General features: G+C 47.1%; 1 protein-coding gene and 1 non-coding gene across 3 annotated transcripts in view; both read right to left on the bottom strand.

The window, feature by feature from the left end:
• SPNS2 (SPNS lysolipid transporter 2, sphingosine-1-phosphate) overlaps nt 1–25,579 on the bottom strand; it is a 467,335-nt gene that overhangs the window by 78,478 nt on the left and 363,278 nt on the right. For both annotated transcript variants that reach the window (XM_069614731.1, XM_069614732.1), the window contains exons 8-9: nt 21,066–21,255; nt 10,209–10,274 (exon numbers count right to left, since the gene is read on the bottom strand). In XM_069614731.1, the coding sequence (XP_069470832.1) occupies nt 10,209–10,274; nt 21,066–21,255 (256 nt within the window). The remainder of the gene's footprint in view (nt 1–10,208; nt 10,275–21,065; nt 21,256–25,579) is intronic.
• On the bottom strand, nt 863–1,024 carry LOC138490639 (U1 spliceosomal RNA). The gene has a single exon (XR_011275572.1). It is a non-coding gene; the product is annotated as a U1 spliceosomal RNA (small nuclear RNA).

The raw sequence follows: 25,579 nt of genomic DNA, 5'->3' as shown, positions 1-25,579 counted from the left end.
CAGGCTTGTCCAACCTTTTTGAATGTGGGGCCGAAGCATTAACTTTTTGTCACCCAGTGGGCCGGCGAGCCAAAAGTCAACAACCTCACCCAAAGCAGTATATTAAAAAGCGATATTGTGTGACCTTTGACACAATAGCATCACAGGCAGTGATAGCCATGCAGTCCCAAGGATAGCTTTTGGTGTCATGGGCAGTGATCAAAGGTTAGTTGCTAGTGATTTCTTTCAGTGTCTATGTGTTAATATTTTTGTGAAATAGTGGGGGCGACCGAGCGTAGCGAGGGAGCTACAAGGTTCTAGGGAAGGTTTGGGGGGGTCCCCCCCAAGAATTTTTTTTCAAATATGGGGTTGAAATGGTGCATTTTACAGCAGAAAAGGTGAACAAAAAGCCATAAGTGTACAATCAGTTCTAAAGAGGAACATGAAAATTCCATGTCACCAACAGCAGAAAAGAACATTTTACAACACAACACAATTTAATGATCGATGTGTCCACAGTGTAAGACAGCACTGTCACTGATGTAACACATCGTCATGCTGGTTGTACCCAAAATATGCCTCTGTAGCAACATGTCTATGCTGGCTGTTCCCAATTTAGGCCAGCATTGCCCTGTACAAAGCATGATTGATGCTGCCTGAGCATGTGCAGTGTGCCCAATACATATGGCAGCTTATCTCTGTAATACACATTACTTCTGTGGTGATGAAAGAAGCATAATTCAATTCAACAGATAAAATGTGGAAAAGCGATCACCCAAAGGTGAACCTAATTGAAGAAACGCAATGTGAGCACAATCTAAAAGTATGCAACCTAGCAGGCTTAGTGCACACTTTACCTTTTCTTTCACCAATAAATCGGGGGCGGGGGAGAGCGCGAACGCAGTCCCCCACTACCAGAAATAATGCAGTTGTGTATCCCGCATTTGGGAACATAGCAGGGGTCAGCAAATCTGATGTGCAATTGATAAGCCTCATCCTGGGAGATCTGCCCTTGAGATCACATTCTCCCCTGCCAACTAAGTATGAGTTGCATGCAAGAGGGCAGGGGTTGGGTCAGTTCTGGGAAGCCCCGCTAAGCGAGGGTGAGAAGGCAGGCCCTGACCCAGCCCCAACCCCCCAATCCCCGGAAGCTCTGAGCGTCTGCAGAGCTGCTTGTCCCGCGTGCAGGGGGAAGCTCCAGCAGGCAGAGCCCAGCAGAAGAGCAGATTGTAGTGCAGTTCCTTTCTCCCATCAGGTGCTGCTCGGCCCGAGATTTGTATAAATAGCAGGATGGCTTGAGCAGGCCTGTTGCAGTCTGCCCACTGGCCTGTCAGCCCCACACGGGCCCATGGCCCTCCTGAGCGTAGCTGCTCAGCGCTGGCCCCATTCACACCATCATAATCATCCTGGACCTCGACGCTCCACCACGCCTGAATCTCAGAGTTCTGCTCAATGACAATGCTGAAGCTTTGACATCTTTGCCGTAACCATATGCCGTGTTGTGTCAGCCGAGCCTGCACAGCGCCAAAGGCAAGTATTCCCTTGTCAGGGCCAAGAGGTCACTGAGTCTTCCAGTGCCATCCACTTGGCACGGCCTACTGTTCCCAGCGTTTTCTACCCACAAATCAGCACCACTGCCAAACCGAACTACATCATTGGGGCCCATCGCTGCTGCTCTCCGACTTGACCCCAGCCCTGCGAAAAGGCACCCATGCTTCTGGTCTGATGCTGAAAAGCCTGGCTCTGCTGAGATCCGAAAGACAAGAACTAAGGTATTTTGGGAACATAGTACTATTGTTTTTTGTGTTGCAACTGTATCAGCTCACACCTCTCCTGAAGGGTATAGGCTGCCCTCAGACTGCGCTACCAAAAGAGTGAAAATAAGTTATACCTGTTGGGCTTGCCTGTTTCACTTTTATGATTGGGATCACTGCTGCATGGGTATTAAGCGCGTTATAAATAACCTATCATACCACTCGTATTTTCTCCAGAGCTGCACCAACTATTCGAAGTGTACTCCGATCCATTTTGTGAACAAACTCAATCCACTAACAAACGAAAACTTTGGTTCCCATTGATTTGGATTTGGATTTTGTTTCCTTTCTATACATTTCTGGAGAGCATTTTTTGAAAGGTTGTTCTTGAGTGTGTAGATTATTTGCTATTGCCCACTTTTGCTGAATGGCAATTTCGACAAAACATTTTTTTACCGCATTTTTTTACGCTTTTTTACCAAAAAAATATAGATGGTAATTTTGGGTAAGGTATATAGAAAGTGAGGGTGCAGGGGTTCTGCCACCGGTTTTTGTGGTAAAAAAAGCAATAAAATTGACCCAAATGAATGTGGCGAAATTGGCATTCGCCATAAAAAAGGCAGAGAAAGTTTATTGATACGATTATTTATGTGTCCACAGGTCAATCACAGCATGGCTGGGATTTGTAAGGGGGCCATGGTGATTGAATCGGGTTTACTGGTGAAAGGATGGTGATCCAGCACAGAGCGGCTCCTTTTGTGCCAATTTTTCCAAGTCTCCCCCCAAAAATATTGTGACTGATGATGCTGATAGCAGTCTAGTATAGTGAGTGTGCGCTCAGAATTCTCATTCGTCTTGTTCTTTTATGTGTCCCGAATAGAGCACAGAGTAGTTTTGCGCACAGGCACATTTAAAAAAAAAAAAACATTTTTTTTTTTTTTTACTCAAGCATTGTCCAACATACGGCCTGGCGGGCCACATAAAATGGCTTGGCGGGCCGCATTGTGGCCCGCGGGCCGTAGGTTGGACAACCTTGTCCTAGGCCTTGTATTATTTGGATTGTGCAAGTGCAGTAACAAGAAGTGGCGTCAGGGCTGAGGGCCCATGGATTATGCGAGTGCCATGGGGAGGCCAGGTGGACAGTGCCAGGTGAGTGCAGAGGGTGCAGGGGAGAGAAGTCCACGCGCTAAGTGCGAGGGTCGGGGCTGGAAGGGCTCTCTTGCTTCTCGACTTCCACCACTGGAGAAAGGTCAACGCGCGCGCGTACCCACTCACACACTCTCTCTCTCTTTCTCTCTCTCTTTCTCTCTCTCTCGCTCTCTCTCCCTCTCTCTCTCTCTCTCTCTCATTAACACTAACATTCAGACACATCATTGGTTTTGGCATGTAGCAGTCATGTCTCACATAACAAACAAAAGGCATTGAAACATCAAAAAAGGCACAGTTGGCCAGTGCATGTCCTTCCGGTGCTGTGCTCCATGGAAGAAAGTTTGCCAGTTCTCCCTTCATGCATGCCTCCACACCCTTCAGCACCGGCCAGCATGATGTTTATACTTAGGCAAGACTGGAGCAGGGGCTGATGAGAATTGAGGGAGGTGGGGATGGTGCTCAAAACTCGTTCCTCCCCCACCTCAAAGAGATGCACTCAACTCCCAATGAAAGAGTGAGACGCACTCAATCACTTATGAACTCGTGAAAAATGGCGCACCACCCAATGGCGACCCAGCCAATGGCGACCCAGCACAATTGTTGGATGTCTTTGCAATGCTCCACAAAAGCTTCCGTTCTGAGAAAGCTAAAGCTTTTTGAAGTAGACCTCAAGCGATCTTCTCAAGTAAGACAATAGAGAAGGTCATGTTGTAATTGAACGGTTACATAGCCATAGGCTATTGTCATTGCAAAAGTATAAAACACCATCGTTTTGAGGGTTTGATGGTAGATGCTAGGACGGGATATACAAGACTTTTGAAATTGTGGATGAAGTTAGGATGCAAAGTTATGTTAATTTGTTTTATACTGTACACAGTTACCATTTCCATGCTCTCCAGACACACTAAGTACTGCAGAGTTCATAGTAGCAGAGAAGTTTAAAATTGTCATAAATATTTATACCCGAAGTAAAGGAGAAAAAAATTGCTGATGTTAAAGCTTCCAGGACAGTGTATGGTTCAAGTTCAAGTCAGCGCTTGCATCGGAAGTCCAAATGATACCAACAGGTAGTTCTCAAGTTTAATGATGAAGGAAGCTATGATGGAAAAGAGAAATGGATTTCGGGTGGAGGTGCAATTTAAATCCCATCATTGCCAAGGATGGAAGCCAGGGCAAGGTTCTGAGTCAACGCGAGGGATGGAAAAAGAGTGCAGCTTGCGCCAATGGTGGCTGGAAGGTAAGAGCGGGATCTGAGGGAAGATAGGATTGAAGTCAAGGTGAGCGCTAGATCAAAGGTTGGGCCACAAATCAGGAAGGGGACTTGGAATTATGGGGGGAAATGAAACTTAAAGATTGGAGTTAGAAAGGAAACTAGGACTGGAGCATTGGTTGAAGTTTGGATGTAAAGTAGGGTTGTGGGTGAACAGCAGAAGTTAATGAGGAAGTTATGATTGAGTGTGTGTGGTAGATAGGGTTGGAGTAAGAATCTAGCGCTTCAGTTGGAGCAGGAGCTAGGTCTGCGATTAAGATGGGCGCTAGGGCTGATGTGGGGATGCAAGCTGCTGGTATCCAGGAATAGCATTCCTTTGGAATGTACGAGTGGGGATATGGTTGAATGACAAGGCTGCATTGGGGGTGGGGGCCCAGACTAGCGTTGGAATGGAAGTAGGCGCTATAGCTGGAGATGAAGCAGGTACTACTGGATTTAACGAGGAGGCTGGAAGCCAACAGTGAAGCTAGAGGGGAAGCCAAGACTGGAGTTGGAGTGGAAGCTGGGACTACATTTAGGATGAAGGCTCGTACTGGAGTGAGGGTTGAAGAAAGACTTGCATTACAGTGACATCGGCAACCAGAGTGAGGGGTGAAGCTAAGACTGGAATTAGTAGGGGATTATAGGGCTGGAGTTCAGGTGAGAACTAGTGCTAAGGTTAAAGACAACCGAAGAACTGGAGTCCGTATGGAAACTAGCGCCAGAATTGGGGCGCAGACTTACATTTGAGATAGGGTGCAGTCTAGGACTGCAGTTCAGGTGGAAACTAGAGAGGAGGCTAAAATGAAAGAAAGGACTGTACGTGGGTGGATGCAGGAATGGGAGTTAATGAGACAATTTGGGCCAGAGTTGGAGTAAACACTCTTAATAGAGTTCTGGTGATAGAACCGATGTTGAGGTTGAAGTGCAAGCTAATTGTGACGTTAGAGAGGAAGTAAGGATTGGACCTAATGTGAATACCCGGATGTGTCCATCTAATAGCTCAGTTGATGGAAGCTCGGACTGGAAGTCGAATACAATAGTCCAGGAGAACGGGTGGAAGCGGGGACTGGGGTTCAGGCGAAAGATGAGATTGGCTTTGGGTGGAAGTTAGGTCTTGCGTTTGGATGGTAGGAAGGTTTCATTGTAAGGGAGAAGTTAGGGCTGGAGTAAGGTATAAACTAGGACTGGAGTTCAGATGAAAGGTAGACCTGGAATTAGGGCCTAAGCAGGGACTGGAGGTGGGGTGGAAAATACTGTTAGGATTAAGGTTGAAGGTAGGGGTATATTTAGGGTGTGTGCTCGCACTGATGTGATAGTGGCAGCTAGGACTGCAGTGGCTTTTCATTGGAAGCGACAGTTTTAATTGGGGGTAGAAGTGAGGGTGTAACTAGGTGCTGCAGATTTAAAATAGGATTAGGAGTCCTGGTTTGAAAGGAGGGCTCGAGTTCAGGTTGCTGTACTGGTCCCTTTGTTTGTACAGCGCTCAGTTGCTGCCTAGCATACATTCATCCTGACCCACTCTTTTAGATGCAAAGGTTGGGATATATTAAGGATGCAGATTTGTACTGGCTGAAGCTGTCAACGGCCCGTGAACACCATCTGATGAAGAAGTTTGTGGGACTTCAAAAGCTAATGCAATTTACCCTCTTGGCACAATATCTACAGTCATGCCAATAAAAGAAATCAAAACTTGTATTCTGTTTGACAGGCAGTGAAAAATCTTGCAAGTATTTCCAGTTGCTTCATCGTGTCACGTGATGTACTGCCAATTTGCTGAGCCTGTGTGGTGTAATGAGGAACGGGGGAGGCTAGAAATCAAGATGCTGTCAGTTTCAGGACTGGTTGGGCCTCTTGTTATGAGGACCCTGAGGTATTTCTATATAGTTAAGCCTTGCAACAGCAGTGCAGTGCACCTGACACTCAGCACTTTAAACAGCAGTGGACCTGACACTCTGCACTTTATACTGTTCCACGTGCCTGATTCTCCTCGATTCACAAGCCATGCCATAGGCAAGGAAATCACAATACTCTTGACAATAAAACTGGAAACGTGGGGTTTACGGTCATGTTATTCCTCATATGTGTGGCTTGAATCAAGATCAAAATGATGTGGGTCGGCCATCAGCAAAAAAAACGAATGATTCAAAACTGCTCAGCAAGTCTCGGGTTAGGACAGCACCCTGAGCAGAGACAGAGAAATCCCAACCCCTTTCTCCACTAAGACAAAGAAGCGGCCTCAAGGCACTCACCGCTCTCATAATAGCCGGTAAGAAAGCTCAGCGAGTTGAGCGCTCTCTGCTCCGACCTGTGTGTGATCTGCAGGCCGCAGGCTTGAATCTCGGCAAGGCCAACTCAGCCTTTCATCCTTACGAGGTCGATAAATTAGTGGCCGATGATTGTATGTAAATATTTTCTATGTACAGCGCTTTGTTGAAAGAGATATTTCTATAACAAATCATAATACACAAGGAATTTTATAGCATCAGTCAATCATAATCTTCACCATCCTTATTACACAGCTTCCAATAATGCTGCATGCCAACTAGGCCAGCATGCACAGGGTACATGCATGCGTCTATATGATATGTTATTTATGACATAATTTATAACGCGTTTAATACCCAGAGGTTTCTAAGCGCGGACCCGGGGATCGAACCTGTGTTGCTCTGTGTCATCTTGCTTCCAAGGCGAGCACGTTGCCCCTGAGCTATCCTCCCGAGATACATGAACCCTGCTACTGACTGCAGAGATAGGCTTAGAAGTCCCATTTCCATCCTGCTGTTAGGTTTCTCACCAGATATGCCCCTCTGGTGGAGAAAGAGGTTGGAGGACCATTAGGTCCTACAAGCCGTAAGAGCCTTCCGCAATGAACAGTGCAGTTTGCCTGTTTGTAGTCTTTGTTCGATAACGCCTGGACTGCCAGCTGGAACAGATCCGGATCAGCAGCCCTACACATGTGGGTTTAGGCATTGCTGAAAGGTAATGTTAGAATTTGACAGTGCCAGCATTAACACATCAAAAGTCCATGATTCACACTTGAAAGGTTTTGTTTATTTTGGTGACCAACACCGTTTCAACTAGTGCATGATTGGACTATGGTCAATATTGAAAGACTTGAGGCTAGGTGTTGAGTTATCCAAACGCTATGTAAAGGTGCAATTGTTGCGCAGCTCCAGCTGTACCGCGCCAACCACATGGCAGGCAGATGTGCAGCTGCATTCCAAGGGTCCAGTGTGAATGCAGGGCGGTTATGTTTGTCAAGCTAGTGGGTTTTCCAACACAGGTCATCTTTTGGCCAAACAGGAAGGCAGGGGCCACCACAACGTGGGCAGACCACACAACCCTGAGGGCGTCAGTTCCAAAGAAGACAGGAAACCAATGTACAAGGTGGGCGCCCTTGAAGGTAGATGATCCACACGCATTAGGAAAAAGCAGTGGGCTGGCGGTCGAGACATTGGGTGTGGAATGAGGGCTTCTGGAATCAGGATCTCACTGGCACCTTTGTGTCATGGCCGAGACATCCATTCATCTCCCCGTGCCTTCACCCCGCACGGTGGCCTTCCACCCTTATTTACTGCAGATATATATATATATATATATGTATATACACACACACACACACCCACTCCACACTTCCAAAAAACCCATCCCCTGCCCTGGTAAACCACATGGCCTTAAAATACCTGCTTCTGACAGTAGCCATTGTCGCTTCACCCTTCTCCACCTTCCCACAAAACAACTCTCTGGGATTTCCCCACGTAATACTGGCCGACCCACAATGCCGGAAGTAAATAATTATGAGGCCTACACCAGCATGCAAAACAAGCAGCACAGGCAACGCCTGGGGAGTGGATTGGGTCTTCACTTAACAATTTCGAAAGTGAGCCATAGGAGAAATGTGATGCCAACCAGGGAAGAGACTGGCGGGGACCCACATAAGACTCACAGCTGCTGTGTGCTCCCTCATATTGTATTACCGGTCAGCCAATTCATTTATGCGCACTGTTCTTACTTGACCCAACATGTTGCCGACACAGAGCTAACCAGGCGGTGAATAATTGATGTGGGAATAAAACACGGGTCTTGGATGTATTAGGGAGCTGACTCAGTGCTTCGCTCCATAGGGTTTCATGTTACTATGGAAGGGTTTAGGAGAGTTGCTGATTCCAGCTAAGCCGCCACCACGGCGCTCCTCCACAGCACCGGAGCAAGCAAGGACACGGCACCTGCTGCAGCAAGGATGCTAGGCGGCCAGTCAGGAGGAATCATGGGAGGCTCTATGGAGATGCTGCTCTTGGCTTCACATGGGGTCTTCGTAGTGTAGGGCCTACATTAGAAGGAAGATTGAGTTGTCGTGGTGAAGTGGTCAGAGTATGATGTCTTGACGCAAGCGTGGTCAGTGGATGCCATTTTGCATGTGGTGAAAAGGCCTTGGCTGCAGACGTCTTCGACTGCTTGGTCCTGGCATCCAGAGTGGCAGGCTGGGGAACACTGAGTAAGTGTAGACTTGCACAGGTTGTTAATACAGGGACGCTTCTTGGCAGCATGCAGATTCCAAAGTCAAGGGCTTGACAAGAGGAAGCAATGACGTGAGTTGGCACCAAGTCTCTATACGCGTCCAAGTCTAGCTCCACTAACGATAAGGGAGGGAACAGTGACGGAGAAAACCAACCAGTCAGCATGGACCTTTGACAAGGACCTTAAACTAAGGGAGAAATGCGTTGATGGAGAAAACCAACCACACTGCAAGGATTGGCAGGAACTATTGATGGCATGTACCACAACCTACAGCACCAGGCAAACTAAAGCTAAGGAGGAATTATAGATGGAGATAACCAACCACATGACAAGGATTGAAATTCCACAACCTACCGCACCAGACAAACGAAAGCTAAGCAGGAATTATAGATGGAGAAAAACGGTGATTAATTTGTGGGGGTGTTTTCTAGGGCTCAGCGTTGGCACTTTTTCTATTTCGGAGCCCCGGCACTTATTGTCTCAGACTCAGTTTGATTATGATATGGTGTTTTTGTAACTTTATTATTGGAACTGCCAGTCACATAATAGACAGCTACAGAATCAGAGCAACATGTAAATGATCATTTTGTTTAAAGACACACTTAAACATTTGTCTCATGTCAAAACACAACGGGTATGTAATTGTATGTGTTTGCTGATTGCTATTTGTAAATCACTTTCTTGCCATAGTGAGTACACCCAGCAACCACACCAAGCTGGTGGGATTTGCAGCTTTAACCCCAGATATGTTGACAGCATGGGGAGCAGCCATGGGTGTTGGCAACAGTGGGCGTGAAGCTGCCCATCCTGACGTGTCATCAGTGTGTTAGAAAACATTTGAGCCCTAGAGTACTATGAACAAGTATGTTCATAAGAGAACAGGTTTACAGGGCTGGGTGACTGGCTTGAGCTGCGAGAGACCCCGGCACCTTTAATGTACTGGGTAACACTCGACAAGGGCACTAAATGCTCTGCAAGGCCTGCAGGTCCGGCAGACTATGAGCGTGGAGGTGACTCACAAAGAACGGTTCGCTTCATAGCGTTTCAGGCCTTTAGCCTGAAAATGTATCTGAGGGCCAGAGGCATAGACAGGGTAGGGCCTGAAAGGGCAGAGCCCGCCCAACATCTGTTGTGGGCATTTACAGATGTTAATGTCACTCCGATGGGCCCAACCACATTAGCTTCAGGCCACACTTGTTAGACAATCCTGGCTAGGCCTCTGCTGAGGGCCAGCTGGAATAAAGGCACCTTTCATTTAAAACCTCGTCAAATGTGGCAGCAATGGTCAGAAAGAGCTTAAATAGGAGCAGAGGGCTCTACAGGTTCTTTCAACCAGGGCAAAGGAGCTCCCAACACCCCACCGGCCCTCGAACCTACACCCCAACATAGTGTCCCTAACTAATACAGAGTGCCCTGCCAGTTCTCCTTTCCTGGCACCAATACAGCAGTCACGTTGTGAATAGCACTTTATTGCGTCCAGATAAGTACATGGTTTAACCCCGTTTGAAAAAGACATGCAATAGTTTGAGAGTCACTCAGAAGCCCCGGGTACTCACCATTAACATGTCCGCTGTTATTGCCCAGTTGGAAAACAGAAGCGTTTCTCCCACAAATATGCAGATCTGCAACCAAGCACATGAATGAAACATTGATTAGTGTGGTTAAGGCAACGCTCACAACCATTTCTGCAGTGATCTGAAAGCAGCGCAGTAGCAACGAGCACGCGCGTGGTCGTTTGCGCAGTCATCAGTCAAATGCATTATACTGCGTATGCTCGCAATTCCCCTGGAATTAAGCAGCTCACTGTCCACCCATGAGCTATCACAGTTATCGTGTCACTTGCAGTTGTGGCGGGCCCTTGTGCCTTTAACAATGACCTGTGTAGGTTCCTCCAGCACCTCCCCTCAGTGGTCCAGCTGTATCTTTAGCATCCAACAGGAGGGCCGTGGCAGTCAACGCTAGAAGAAGGGAGAATGTCCTCCCGCGCCTGGTCAGAGGGTTTAGGGAATGGCGCTTGCTCCGGACATCCGTATCTGACCTGCAGAAAATTCCTGCCCGTAAGAAAGGGGCCTTTAACCTTCGGCTATCCAGATGTTTTAGACTACAACTTTCATCAACTCTGTCCAGCATAGTTGATGGGGAGGGATCATGGGAGTCGTAGTCCAATCCATCTGGAGAGCCAAAGGTTGAGGACACCTGTCAAGGGAGCCGTCCTCTTTCTTTGACTTCTGCTGCCGAGTGAATCTTGTTTGTAGGCAGTGATCAGCCCGTCAATTTCCCCCTAAGACTTATTATGTGTTTTGGTGTGAGATCAGTGTCAGCTTGTGGGCACTTCAGAGCGCTTGTGCGCCAGGAGGACATTGTGAAGATGGAGGTTCTGCTCCATGCTTGATTAGCCATTGCGCTTCTTGCAGGATGGGCAGGTTGACCCCACAATCCCCAACAGTGGACACTGTTCAGGTCCACCATCCTATGACCAGCCGACGCTCTGGCGGAAGGAACCCCATACCTTTCTGGGCTTTTAGGTATACGGCAGAATAAGAAGCGAGGGGAAGAATGTCAGAGAGAACCGTGGCGAAGCCGTGGGAAGCCACAGAAATAGGACTAGATTTGAATATGCGGGTCCCGATTTAGAACTTCTCAGTGTAGTAATTTAAATTTGGCGCAGGGTCAAAATGCACCGCTCGAGAATTAAGACAAGAACTTGTCTGCCTTTGGAATTGCACAGGCTAATTAGTTTTCACCACTTATAACCCGCAGTACAATTATGATTCCCAAGGTGGTATTTTTAGTACAGTAGGGTTGCGAAACTATAAGCAAAGTTAAGCACCAACCCAATATTTTCCCAAACTGCTAAATGTTGGCAAAGCCTAAGAAGACTGCAAAGGCATTCTTATGGAAGACTGTACAAGCTGATTAAATTAAGTCAGTTGGTGCTGCTGCAAAAAGTCCTATTTTATTTAAATCCTCAGAATTAAATTGATTACAAGTCTCTGGCGACCACAAAAATACCCCAGCGCACTGCACAGTTAATAATTTGAAACAGAGTTACCAATGTTTGATGCTTGTAAGTGACATTGTATGTCAAAATTGTATAACAAGCAGAGACACACACTATGTTGTGTTGTGTATACAGAGAAGAGATGCGGAGTGTTTAAGGGCTAAGCAGTGTTTCGTATTTTGTTTGTGTAGTGTTATGATTGTGTGTGATATAGGTATGAAACAATGGCTAATGGCACTGCCGGTATATAAGTAAGTGACTTTTTGGGTGTTTAATGCTGCCTTCAGGACTCTTCAATGCACTCTATAGGAAAGGGAGAAAGAGAAAAGGGGGTTTGGTGGAGAGAAGAAAGGACGGAGAAGATGGTGGACTGGAAATTAGAGGGTGACTAGTGAAAAGACACAGGGCCCAATGGGGAGTTCACTGGATAGGGGGCTTCGGCGGGCCTACAACCCAGTCCTGTCCTGTCCCGCTCGCCGCTGTGTCTGCAGGTAGGCCCTCCGGGCACCTGGCCCTCTCCCAGATGAGTAGATGTACCTGGCAAGTCCTGAGTTACAGTGAGAGGAGGGCAGGAGAGGTGGGGCAGAGCCTGTCACACATCTCTGCATTTCCGTAGGTAGATGGTGCTTCTGGGGGGTCATAACCGCTATGGCAGAAGGGAGGTCACCGTCCTCAGGGCGCTAAATCAAGAAATAGGAGCAGCTGCCTCATCACCATAAATGCCACGGGAAAGGTCATAATTCCAGCAAGGATGCTGGTTTTTGAAGACACAAAGTTTCCATTGTAAAGTCAAAGACAGAATTGGAGATCAAGTTAAGTCTACGGCAGGGGTCTGCAATTTGTAGCCCACCAGATTCTTTGAACTCTGATCCCCACAATTCCTACCCAATGACTGTGCTGGCTATGGCTCATGGTAGTTGTAGTCCAAATTGTCTGGAAAACCAAGGGTTTGTGGGACCCAGAGTCTATGGTTTAGCAGCAGGCAGGGAAGTGGGAGACCGAGTGGACTAGTTGGTTATTAGCTGTTACCCACATTAACTAAGCATCACCTGGCAATGTGTTCACCTGATTCTTTCAAGAATTTTAACAAACGTGCTTTTGGGAACTGTTTCCCAAACTGTAAAAACAGAAACTATCCCAGACAAATACTATCCTTGTAGTTGATGTCTGTCCCCTTTTATTAAATGTGTTTGTAAAGCTGTAATTCCAAACAATGCAGTATACACTAGTTGGGTGACAGACTGGTCACAACGGATGGATGGGGAAATGCAGCTGGCATAATCATTTTGTTAAAAAAATGGAAAACTGGATGTTGAAGACATGGCTATTTATCGACCTGTTGCCTGCCTTCCATTTTTAGGCAAATGTAATGAGAAAATAGTATCGGATCAGGTAACCAAGTGAATCTTCAAATCAGAACCTCGTAGCCCCGCTCCCGTCGGGCCTTCGTTCAGGATGCAGTACAGAAACTGTGACACTACACATTCTGGCTGATTTGTACGAGATCTTGGACATTGGTGGTTCTTGTCTGCTTGTCGTATTGGACCTGTCTGCTGCATTTGATACGATGGATCAACACATTCTACTTGACACTTTAGATCAGCGAATGGGAATCAGAGGCCTGGCGCTGCAATCGTCAGATCCTTTCTGAATGCCAGACAGCAGTTGGAGGTACTGTGTCCGAATTGCTTGGAACCTTTTAGTGCCCTTTTTGCATTTCCCTGGGGCTCAATTCTTGCCCCTTTTCTATTTTACCTCTATATGGAGCCTCTGGGCAACTTAATTGCGAAATTTCGTATAGACATGCATCAGTACGCCGAAGATACCCAATTGTATCTTAGAATCTCGTTGGAGAAAGATATGTCTCGTATTGGAGAATGCTTTGCTGAGATAGAACCTGGATGTCAGACAATTTCCTTAAACGTAATCAATCTAACACAGAATTTCTTCTTGTGTCTCGTTCAGGTAATCAACCAATTTTCTCTGGTTTCCACAGGCTAATGTCCCAGGCTCACAATCTGGCCCTGCCCAGTAAGTCAACTTATTTATTTTTTGCTGGATTCTCAACTTACTCTGACACCACATATAAAATGCCTTAGAGAAATCAGCAGACGTCCATCTTTTAACACTGCGGGCTGTAACACCCAGTAACGCTATTCTGTCAGGGGTCCACAGCCCTCTTTGGTTCCGTTAAAAGTGTTTTTTTATTGTTGCAGCCGGACTTGTGGCGGGAGCATGGAAAGTTGATCATGTGATACCGATTATAATCAATTTACACTGGCTAACATTGGAGACTAGAAGGGCAATTCATTGGTCAACTCCTGGTTACTTGACAGAGAAAGTGAACATTTCAGAATGCTCAAGAGGTCTCAGGAGTCAAGACTCTCTGCCTGGAATTTGCAAAATTCAAGACAGTCTTTTCCAGGAAGAGATCTGTTTCAGGAGCCGTGGTGTCAGCTTGAAATGCTCTGCCGAAGTATCTTGGTTTGGCAGCGTCTCTCTGAAATCTAGGAAGAATTTGAAAGCCTGGTTATGGCAAACCATCTTTAGTTCATCAATGTATTGCTGATTGGTTTTTGTATACTTAACTGTTTTGTCTGTAGCCCAGTCAGATTGTCACCCATTAATGGGCCTCATCACGAGTCTGGCGGGAACCCTCAAATGCGGCGGTAGCACTATTACCACCGCATTTAAGGGTCCGCCAGATCATGGCTTTGGCGGATTTCCCCCCAGCTCTGAGCTGGGGGGAAATCCACGGCAAAATTACCGATTTACAGCGCAATTACCGCCGGCAGAAAATCCGCCGGCGGTAATAGCGCGAATTTTCCCCATTGGGTCCAATGGGGAATGAGGAATTCCCGAATGGGCCGAATGGGGAATGGGCAATAATCCTTCCGCCAAACCCGTGATCCGGCGCTAATAGCGCCGAGGGGTTTGGCGGTAGGGCTATTAGCACCAGCGCTAATAGCGCCGGCGTTACCGCCCAACTCGTGATGAGGTCCAATGTGTGTTTGTCCTAATCACTATATGCACAATTTTGTAAAGCGCTCTGATGCACCTCTGCCTGCTTCGTGCTATAAAAGAACTCTTAATAAATAAGAAATAAATCATTCAGAGTTCTCTTTTTACACGATTTCGCTGATAAAAGATTAAAAAGATAAAAGATTGTTAGCATCGCAGAGGTAAACCTCTCTTTAACAAGAGCTTTAAAGCATTGCTGTTGCTACTCCCAAGGCAATATTATCCATGCACAATACCAGAAAAAAGTCATAGACGCTCCAATGCAAAGTCTTACATGGCTCTGAAAGTACTATAGGGAGGCAAGGTATCTCAGTGGGTCAATGTAAATGTGCTAGAAGGCTGCAGTTGGCCTGTGGGCCGCGGGTTTGACTTCTGGCAAGCCCAGCTCAGCACATCGTTGCCAATACTAAGACATAGGTAACATGTGTTGGTACACCAGTTATTTACAGCACGTCGATACCTCAAGATGGGGGCAATAAGTTAAATATATAAAAACATGTTGCTTGATTTACTGCAGCAGTAAAGTGAAATAGCGTCTTTGGTCTCTTACTACCCATAAACCGAAAAGTTCCTAAATTAAAATTAAAGCATTAGTCACTGAAAGAAGGCTGATCACTCGGTCCCACTGAAAGCCCACTAAGTTTGAGAGAAGAGTCCTTCCATTTGTCCCCATGACATAGGCTATACAAGGCGTCGAAACCAGAGGCGTTGCTAGGGGTGGTGGGTTGTAATCCCGGATAGAAGCACAGGGGCTGTACAGGAGCAGGTCAACATGTCAACCCTAGATCTCACCCCCTCACCTCTGTCATACTGCAACAGTAGGAGAAGAGTCCTATGTGGGAACCAGGCGTCATCCCAATACTGCATCGAGTGTATGAGAGACGATATGCATTCAGACTACCGTATCAAATGGACCCTCACACTGAGAGGGTGGAAGGATGTCTGCACACACCATTGGATATCATAGAGCTATAAGTGAAATTTGACAAGAGCAGAGTGACATCATAGAGGAAAGATACTGAGACTCACTGAAACAATATGCAAATGCTCAAAGAATAAAGATGTAATTGAAGTAACAAGTGAAACATGTTATTGAATATGAAGAAATCATATATGCAAAGAAGATAACGTAACCTGCTGACTAATAAGTGTCTATACGCAGAAACACAAGGTAGATGAGACATATAGAAGCTTGCTGCAGAGGAAAACATGACACGGCTAGAGCGGCCATGATGGAAAGATGGACGTTGGACTCATATTAAAACCAATCAAGCTACCTCGTAGAGGGACCAGGGCTGCAGAGTCAGGAGATGCTGGAGAAATAGCTTTGTGTGAGGAATACAGAGGAGTCTATTGGCCTGGGATCTAGGATGCTACTTCAAGGACTCATTGCAAGGCACCAGGGGAGTCAAAAGGATAAGCCATGTGCGTAAGACATATTTCTCTTAGATTAAGCAAAGGAGAAGACATCTGCAAGAGCCAAGAATAAGACGATTAAAGATGCAGAAAACCTATGTAAGATGGAATGGGCAAGTCTCCAGAGGCCAAGAAGGGTAATGACACCCATCTCAATTGAATCAATAGCAGTAAATAGAAGGTTGAGATGGACACATTCATGGTCTCCTCACACGTGATTCAGAAGTTGAAAACAAGGGCTCTTCATTAAGCCCAAATGAAGATAATGGGGTGCCTACACTACCTTGAATGTCCCAGAACAGAGAACAGGCTTCGAGGTCAACTACAAAGGAGAAGCCTTGGCTTGGGACCTGACCAATGAGAGATGATGGACTAATTGGGAAAGTGGGGAGTAGTCTGACGTTACTTGCGGCACCTGAGTTTCATTTTTGCTTACATGCTGCTAACGAGCCGAAGGTCCAAGGTTGGGAAAGCATGCAAACCCATCAGAGGGGCTATGTAGCAACATGCTATGCAACGTTGCAAAGACCCACAAGCTGCCATTTATCTGCTATAACCACGCATAGAGGTGGTTCGAGGCATGCCCACCAGATAAGGAGCAGCCAAAGAAGTTATCAACACTTATAGATACTATAGGTACATATGTGCCCTTAACCAATCCCTGCCTTCAATAGGTTTTAGTTTGGCATGTAGGATGATGTCATAGATGACGCATATCGAGGTATAAAACCTTTATATAATCACACTTGGGTGTGAGTGTGTGAATTACTGCCTGTTATTCGCCAGATTGCCCTACTTTATTTGTATGCTAATAATAAAGTAGGACTTTGGCATATTCTTTGAGTCTGTCCGGTTATTTGGATCTGAGATCATTATTGGTAATTCCATCTAACACATGAGATACTTCAAGGTGCTAGAGCACAGGGCTACAACCAAAATGCTCAGATAGCCTTGAATCCCGACAGTCCTGACATTAGCGTAGCCCCAGATCTTTTCTAGACTTAGCAACACCCCTGCTCAAAAACGCATCGTATCATGATTCCGCACACCATTGCGGTGCCCTCTTCTTTTATAAAATTATCTTTCCCATAACACGGAATGTCTGGTGCTTGATGAAAGGAACCTTCGAGAACAGTGCATGTCAGCGACATGCTCCCGATCCATATCCTCAACCGGTTCAGCCATGCAGATCTCACTGGAAGCCCTCAGCTTGCTCCTACTCTCCACAGCCATCAGAAGCCCTTGCTTCTGATTCCACACGACTTCCAACATCTGGTTCTGACTGCAGTACCTTCCTACAGGACACATTCCCTGGGGAGGATGGGGTGGTGGTGGTGGATGTCCGCCTTGTTTTTGGAAAATAACTCTTCAGCTGTCGGACAGCGGGGTGTAAGCTCCCTCTGGGCCCCCTTTTAAGTTCCGAGCCTTTGTTGCCTCAGCCATTGTTGGTTAAGTTGATCTATGCTTTGGGAATTTCTGAATTTTACAGAAAGTGGCTTAACCCTTCCCTTCCTTTTTGCATAGTTCTTGATCTATTTTCCGTTTCACGCATAGTTATTTTCCATGAGATCGAAACATATGACTTCGTACAGCAAAGTCTTTTTTTATTAAAAATACCTTTGAGCGGATTATCAGCTCCCTGTCCTGTCAGGCCCTTATTTTATTTCTTATGCAAACCAGATAATTTCTGCATGCAATATTTTCTGCCAGTTGACAGTGCATAGATCCCAAAGCTTGCCCTATCAGACTAGCTCTGTGTTTTTTTTGTTTTTTTTGGGTGTGTTTGTTTATTTTATTTGTAACGCGCACCAGACGCAACAAGGGTATCAGAAAGTGATGCAAGTCCTTGCTTAATAGCTATAGCTGAAGTCAAATATAGGGCTGTTGTGTTGACTATGATCTCGGGCTAGAGTTGACGTACAGAACGGTACAGACGTGTAGAGTTGCTGTACCGGAAACAGTGTGTCGATTCAATTAACTGATCATTGAGTGCAAAGCTGTAACTGCCTCTGGGCACATCACCCATTTTGGCAGCTGCCTTAAAATGACCCTGATTTTTAAGGGCTAGCTATTTCGGCCTCACTGCTGGGCTATTATGCATGTCTATGCAAATAGGACGGGCATACTTGTCCTCAGGGATGTACGTTAAAAAAAACGTATCCTAAAAGATCCAAGTACAAAATCACAAAGCAAATTTGCCCGTATTTTGTAATCTGATCTTTTGGGATTTCACGCATTTGTCTCCTGCATGACCTTTAATGTATGCAGGGGATACCCCGGCAAACCCTTCAGCATATAATACCAAACTGGGGGAGCAAGGAACACGCACGCAAACCCCTGCTCCCCTGTTCGGCATTTGGGCAAAAGATCTAATCTACTATGCCGAATGCATTTTAGATTCGATCTTTTTAGATTCGATCTTTTCGTTCATTACCGTCCTCAGCACTTAAGAGGTTAAAGGCAAGAAGTCTGAGAAGGAAAGTTCCTTCAGCCTCTCGTAGAGACCTTCTGGGCCTAGGAATTGGGGGAAACATTTCATTCTGATCTAGGACCATCCTGGCCCCTACGGTTTCAGGTTTGTGTGTAGCTACTGAGATATACCCACTAGGCATTTGATTGCTAAGCACAGGTTCTTAAAGCCCACCTATGGAATGCTGGGAAAGATCTCTTAGGACCGAAAACACGACAGACCCCCAGGGTTTCTTCCCTGAAATCAGCCCTCCTACTGCATGCAGAATGTCCTGCAACCCACTGATCTGGTATGTGGACAGTACCTGGCAGTGCTTAATTTGTGGGGTTGTTTGCCAGGGCTCAGCACTGGCACTTATTTTTGAGCCCCGGCACTAATTGGCCCTCATTCCGAGTTTGGCGGTAGGTGATACCGGGCACCGGTAAGGAGACCGGTGCCGGTAATCCCCTACCTCCCTATTCCGAGGTCCCCTGACGGGACCTGTAAGGTACGTTTGGTCAGACCAAACGTACCTTACGGGTCCCGTTAGAGGACCAGGGCGCAAGTAACAGGCTTGCCATTCGCGAGCCCGTGATTTGCGCCCTCCCCATTCCCATTGAGCCCGATGGGGGCTCAAATGGGAATGGGGAATGGTTTGTACAATGGGGATTTACCGGTCCCTCCAGGGTCGGAATGGACCGGTAAGTCCCCATTGGACAACACCGGAGGCGGTACCGGTGTGGGAGGCAGCCATGGAGTTAATTGCTCCATGGCTACCACCATACTCGGAATGAGGGCCATTGTCTCAGGCTCACTTTAAGTACGAAGTAGTAAAAGTCAGTGCATCCATCAACCACAATGAGCAGGTGCGAGCTGAAGTGTAACCCCAAATATGTGGAGACTGTGGGGAGCAGCTATGGATGGTGGCAGCAGTGGTGGGGAACTGCCCACTCGCAGTGTCACAGGAGTGCTAGATCGAAACGTGGACCCTGGCACTTATTTTATTTGACAAATTAAGCACTGGTTCCCGTAAAGAGATTGAGAAGAGCTCAGGGGGGGGAATTACAGATTTTGACCAAGACTAGAGGCCTCATTCCGACTCAGGCGTTAAGGGGTTTACGGCGCCGTAAACGGCGCTGACCCTTAACGCCTGATTACAAGGTTCCCTTTGCGGGATGGCTGTTTAACGGCTGCTTTTTGCAGCCGTTAAAAGCCATGCCGCAAAGGGACCTTGGCGATAATTACGGCACCGTAATTTACGGTGCCGTAATTATCGCCTTTCCCCATTCCCATTATGCCCTATGGGGCAAAAATGGGAATGGGGAAGGGGCCATTGGTGAATGGGGAATTACCGCCCCACTCACCTTGGAATGGGGCGGTAATTCCGCCATCCACCATGGCGGAATTGCAACCTTAGCGGCATGGACCATGGTGCTAATAGCAGCATGGTTCTCTGCCAAGCTTGTAATGAGGGCATAGATCTCTGATTGAAAAGGGCGGATTACCCGGCTGAGACTCCGTTCTTTCATGAACTGTGTTCAGGATGCAGAACTGAGACGGGAAATGTGATACTGATAAGCTCTGTAGATCTAATACACTGTATGATCGATTCGGGTAAAAGTACACGCTAAGGACGATAAGCCGGGCTGCAGTTCAAAGCGTGATCCGATATCTGGTCTAAAACACTAAATTAGGTTATTGTCTATGCCGATTGTGTAGAAAATAGTTGATGTTCAGATCTGTCAAACAAAGCGGTACCCGCATCAAGGGCGGCCCAAGGAAATAAGATATGTGTGTGGTTATACAGAGTACGGAAGGTGTCTTGAATCACAAAGAGAATGGGATTCATACTATATGATTGTGATATCATACTCTGGGCTGTTGAGATATATGAGCGATGTGGAGGAATGCTTTGATCACGCAATCTATTTGCATTACTGTGTAAGTGTGGTCACTTTCCCTAAATAAAGTCACTGCACAGATATGCAGATGCCATTGGGCAATGCACGTGTGTGAACACGTAGATACTTCTGAGTGTCTCCAGCAGAGCGCCTGGAGACCATGCAAATGGCAGCGGTGCGCTGTATACATCAACATAACAGGCACTCATTTAGAGTGTCCCGTACTGTGTCTGTTTGTACTTTTCACCACACTGTTTAAACTTTGCTACCACCTAGTGGCAAACGTGTTTACTTTCAGCTGCAGCATGCTTGCAACTAATTGGCACAGACATCCTTAGCCTTTTATAGCGATAGATAGAAAGAAACTTGAATTTCATTAGAAAATGTGCACATTTTTTGAAAGTCCCATCAAAGTGAATGTTGTGGGCGCCTACTGAAAAACAACCCTTTTGAAACTCCCAGCTATAGAAGTGCCATACCAGCGGCATTCATTGTTCAAAGCAGCAGAAGTGTGGCTGTTATGGGTAATAGCACAAGTGGATGTATAAGGCAACCTTTGATTGGCTGTCACTGTGTCCATGTCAGTGCGCACAGACGTGATCAACGCATATAGGCTCTGACTTACGTAGGCTGCCAGGTTGCTGCTCTTCGCAGCGACGAAGATGAGGCAGATGAAGATGGCGGAGCCCAGCATGCCGACGGCGCAGACTAGTGGGTCAGCTCGCTGAGTCTTTATCCGGCACCATTTTGTTGCTCCCGCTCCTGTGATCACACCGAGAAAACCAGTGAAGCACGTGATTGCTCCGAAAATCAAACTGTTGAAAGCAAAAGTTTAAAGCATTTGTTTTTTTTTCAAGACGTAACAGCAGATTACATTGGATCACATCTGGCCAGTTGACCCATACAACGGCATCATACAATATTGAAAGAGGCAGCTGTCCGGTCATCTTGGCAAGGCCAAGATGTTTTTACTTCAACTTTAAAAATCGTGTGCATGTTATGGAAAGAGGCCCAGTTGATATGTGGAGTTTCGTGACGCGCACTCCAGGTACAGATAGTTCATGTGGACACCTGCATTACAAACTAATGTGTGTGGATTATCAAAGGAATGTGAAATATACATGCAGTTTGCTGACCGGAAATAGATAAAGGTGGCGGTGCCTGCGTAGCAATTAGCGATTGCATTGTTTTGAAGAGGAGCGTTATTTATTTATTTATTTTAATTCTTGTATAGCGCTACTCGCCCATGGACCTCAAAGTGTTATATATATATATAATGAAGATAGCTGAAAAACCATCACGATTGGCTAAGACTGTGGGCCTCATTACACGGATGGCGGAGAACCATGTCGCTATTAGCGCCATGGTTCATGCCGGTAAAATACTGGCACCGCCTTGGCGGAAAGAGGAATTACCGCCCCATTCCAAGGTTGGCGGGGCAGTAATTCCCCCTTCCACCATTGCCCTTCCCCATTCCCATTTTTGCCCCATAGGGCTCAATGGGAATGGGGAAGGCTCTAATTACGGTACTGCAAATTGCGGTACCGTAATTAGCTCCCTGGGTCCCTTTGCGGGTTGGTTTTTAACGCCTGCAAAAAGCAGGCATTAAATCCCCCAACCCGCAAAGGGACCTCGTATTAAGGCGGTAAGGATTTACCGGTACCGGTATTTTACCGGTACCGGTAAATCCTTACCGCCATCAGTGCAACGAGGCCCTGTGTTTTATATGTTCAATCCGCGTCCATGTTTTACTGGGGCCTTTTTCTTTTGCACAGGGCTTTGTCGTGGCACCTTTCTGATGGCAATTTTTCCTTTCTTGCGTCCCTTGGCCTGCCCTGATTTCTTCCTTTGAAGATGGCGCCTCTCCCTTTAGCCTCCAGTACAGTTCCTCTCTCACAGTTCTATGGGAATGGGTGGGGGTGCTCATTCAACGCCTCCACGTTTTCCTACACCACCATGCTACTCCCCGAAGTTTCACCCCCTTTCCGCCTCCCTCCTCTATAACTGCCTCTGCCATACACACTCCCCTCGCGCCCCCTCTGCACCCCTCGGCCCTGGACACGCTGCCACTGCTAATGCGGGTACATTAGGGAAGGCTTTATCGTATAGGTGTAGATGGGCGGCGAGGATCTGATACTTAAGTAGGGTTGATAGTTGCAGTGATTTTCACACTGGGTTTCCAGGGCTAAGTAGACCTGAGATTCATGTTTCTCTGTAGAGCTGACACGTCACATGTAGGAGATATCAAGATGCTCAGGACATAGAAAGTAAAAGAGCTCAGCAAAGCTCCAGAGGGCTCATTACAAGACCCCTAGTATCCTGCTGGTAATTCAGGGGGGAATACCGTACCGTCTCCGCTGCCCGAGATCCTGGTATTAGCGGGCTATTACGGGTGGCGCATACACCGGTAAATCCCCATTCCCATGGAGTCGCATAGGACTCAATGGGATGGGGATGTCGCAATCACCGGCACCAGGGAAACTGGTGCCGGTAATTGCGGAAATTGTCTGCCAGAAGGGGCTTCAACTACCGGCAGGTCAGGCCTGCTGGTGGATCACAGCCCCTACCGGCAGACTTGGAGTTTGCCGGTCCAGAAAGGTGCCGGTACACGTTGTTACCGACACCTTATTTCCGGACCAGCAAACTCATAATGGGCCCCAAATGTCTTCTCTGAAAATGAAGCTACATGTCTATGTGTGCCTGTTCGCTTACCATTGAGAGTAGTAATATAATGTGACAATGTTGAGTCTACTGGAAGAACGAGTATGCGTTACACTTCCCCGATAGGTCCTCTGTGCCACAGTAGAGCCTTCCAGTCTCTCATTGGTCCCCCACGTTGCCCTATGGGCACTTTACTGGGAGAACATGACATGGGGAAAGGCAATGCCCAATCTTATTCCACTGCATTGCAACCTGCTACTTCTCTTATGCTCGAATTCTTCACCGATCGACCTGACACACACACTTAGTAAGGGGACCAACTATCCGACTTAAATTCCACCGACACCCAGAACACCTCCGTACTTAGGGAACACTAAGCAGAGCCCTCTGTGTTGGGACCCACACAGTTCCCTTTGTCTGCACCGCAGGCTGACCTCGCCTGCTGGCTAAGGCCTGTTCGCTTTCCCCATGGCCACATGTGTTTCCGTTTAGATGGAAGCCTCCTGACTCCCTGTGCAGCCTCAATGATGAAAAAAATGCAGTGAGGCCTTACTGTAGGAAGGGTGAATGGCCTGTACAAGGGGATGTTGTTCTTTTAATAAGTGCACTGTGGAAAATGTCTCTGCACATTGGCTGAACCACTGCATAGTCTTGTGCTACCATTAAAGGTAAACACAGGAACCTCAAAGGGCTTTATTTAATCCAGCAGGGATGAGCTGGACCGCGGGTTCGGTAGGCGGCGGGTTTCCAGCAGCCCCGTAAAAAGCCGTACCGCCACCTGATTTCCTGGTGCCACCGGGATATTACAAGTCCTGGTGGCTCGGGATGTCCGGGGGCAGAGACTGTAAATTCCCATTCCAGTGGAATCCCATAGAACTCCATGGGAATGGGGACACGGAAGCACCGTCACAGTTGCTAACGGTGCCGGTGCTTCAGTGAAAACCATGCCTGCAGCATAGTCTTGCGGTCCTTGAAGGGTGCTGGTACGTTGCTACCGGCACCCTTATTACCGGACCGCTCAGAAGGGAAAATGGCACAGGAATACAGGTGGTCCCTAGGTTTCCATGCAATTTCATGGCCTAGGTGGAAAGAAGCACTCTGATCACCATCACAGGTACATGCAAAAACAGAAAATTGTTCTTCCATAAACGAAGAACACTTTTCTTAAAAGCACCATGTTCTGTCAAAGTGAGAATAGGGTGGCTGGGCATCAAACCCTCGGCTTATGCATGTGCCTGTTTTAGGGTTTGACAACAGCCGCAGCACCCACCAGAAGTGCAGGACAGGAACTGCAGGGGATTTTGCCTCCAAAAGCCTGGTTTTGTATGTAAATAAAAGTTACAATATGGCACATCTGAGGTGTTGTTCATCTATCACACACTTTTTCCTTTATAGTAAAGGTATTTTCTCAGTCTGCAGCATCATTTTTCTTAGTTACTGCAGGGTCAAGGACACTTTTGTGAATGAGAAAAGTGGCAGACTTTTTAGAAATGCTTGTAATGTCACTGGTGCACACACTGGCCCCATAAAGACAGACATTATCAGCTTTTACTGCTGGAAAGCGCGACATCTCCCTCCCCTCTTGTCTTTCCACCCACCTCAGAATGCGGGTGCTGAAAACTGGAGGGGAGAATGTCGCCTTTCTAAACTAATTGTATTCCAGGGTTAGAATCTGGACCCTAGTCAACTTAATTAACAAAACAATGGGCCTCATTATGTGTCCAGCGGTAGCCGTGCCGGTAAAACGGCTCAGCTGCCACCGGAGTCATTTTTTTCCATCACCTGGCAATGGGGATTTTCCGGGGCATTACAGCCCTGGTGGTCCCGGTAATTCCTCATTGCCGGGCACCAGAAAATATTGCTCCCCATTCCCATTTGAGCCCCATTGGACTCAATGGGAATAGGGAGGTCGGATGCACCGGCACCATTCATGAACGTGCCGGTGCATCCGTCAAGGTCTGCGAGTGGGTGCCTTTCCACCCTTTCAGACCTGGCGGGCGACAAGGCACCCACTCGCAGAACCCATAGTTTGCCTGTCCGGAAACAACAGTACCGGCAAGCTTACAGGTACCGATGTTTCCTGACCGGCAACCTCGTAATGACCCCCAATGTCTTGTGAAAAATAACAGTTCTGTTGTAATGTACCTGATCGGAATGCCACATCTGTGCTCAGCAGCTCAGGAAAGGCCATCTAGGTGTTTGTAAGACCAAGTCCTTGGCATTGTCCTGGAAAGGGCCAAGTAAGATAGCCAACTTATTAGCAGCCGTGCCTTTGAGCTTAGAGGTCAGGTGGTGGGAAGGAGAACAGAGCTATGACCACAACAAAAAGACATGTGGATTTCGGGGTGGACTGTAAGATTTGGACTGCCTCAAACCGGATCTATCAAGGTTTAGGAATGGCACAATATATCAAAAGGGGTGTAGGCCAGGTTAGGGTAAGCTTTGGACTAGTGGCGTTTAGGTATGAATAGTGCACTA

The sequence above is a fragment of the Ambystoma mexicanum genome, chromosome 9 (assembly GCF_040938575.1).
Source record: "Ambystoma mexicanum isolate Mex_15411 chromosome 9, UKY_AmexF1_1, whole genome shotgun sequence".
Taxonomy (NCBI): Eukaryota; Metazoa; Chordata; class Amphibia; order Caudata; family Ambystomatidae; genus Ambystoma; species Ambystoma mexicanum.
This window is presented reverse-complemented; position numbering and strand designations above follow the sequence as displayed.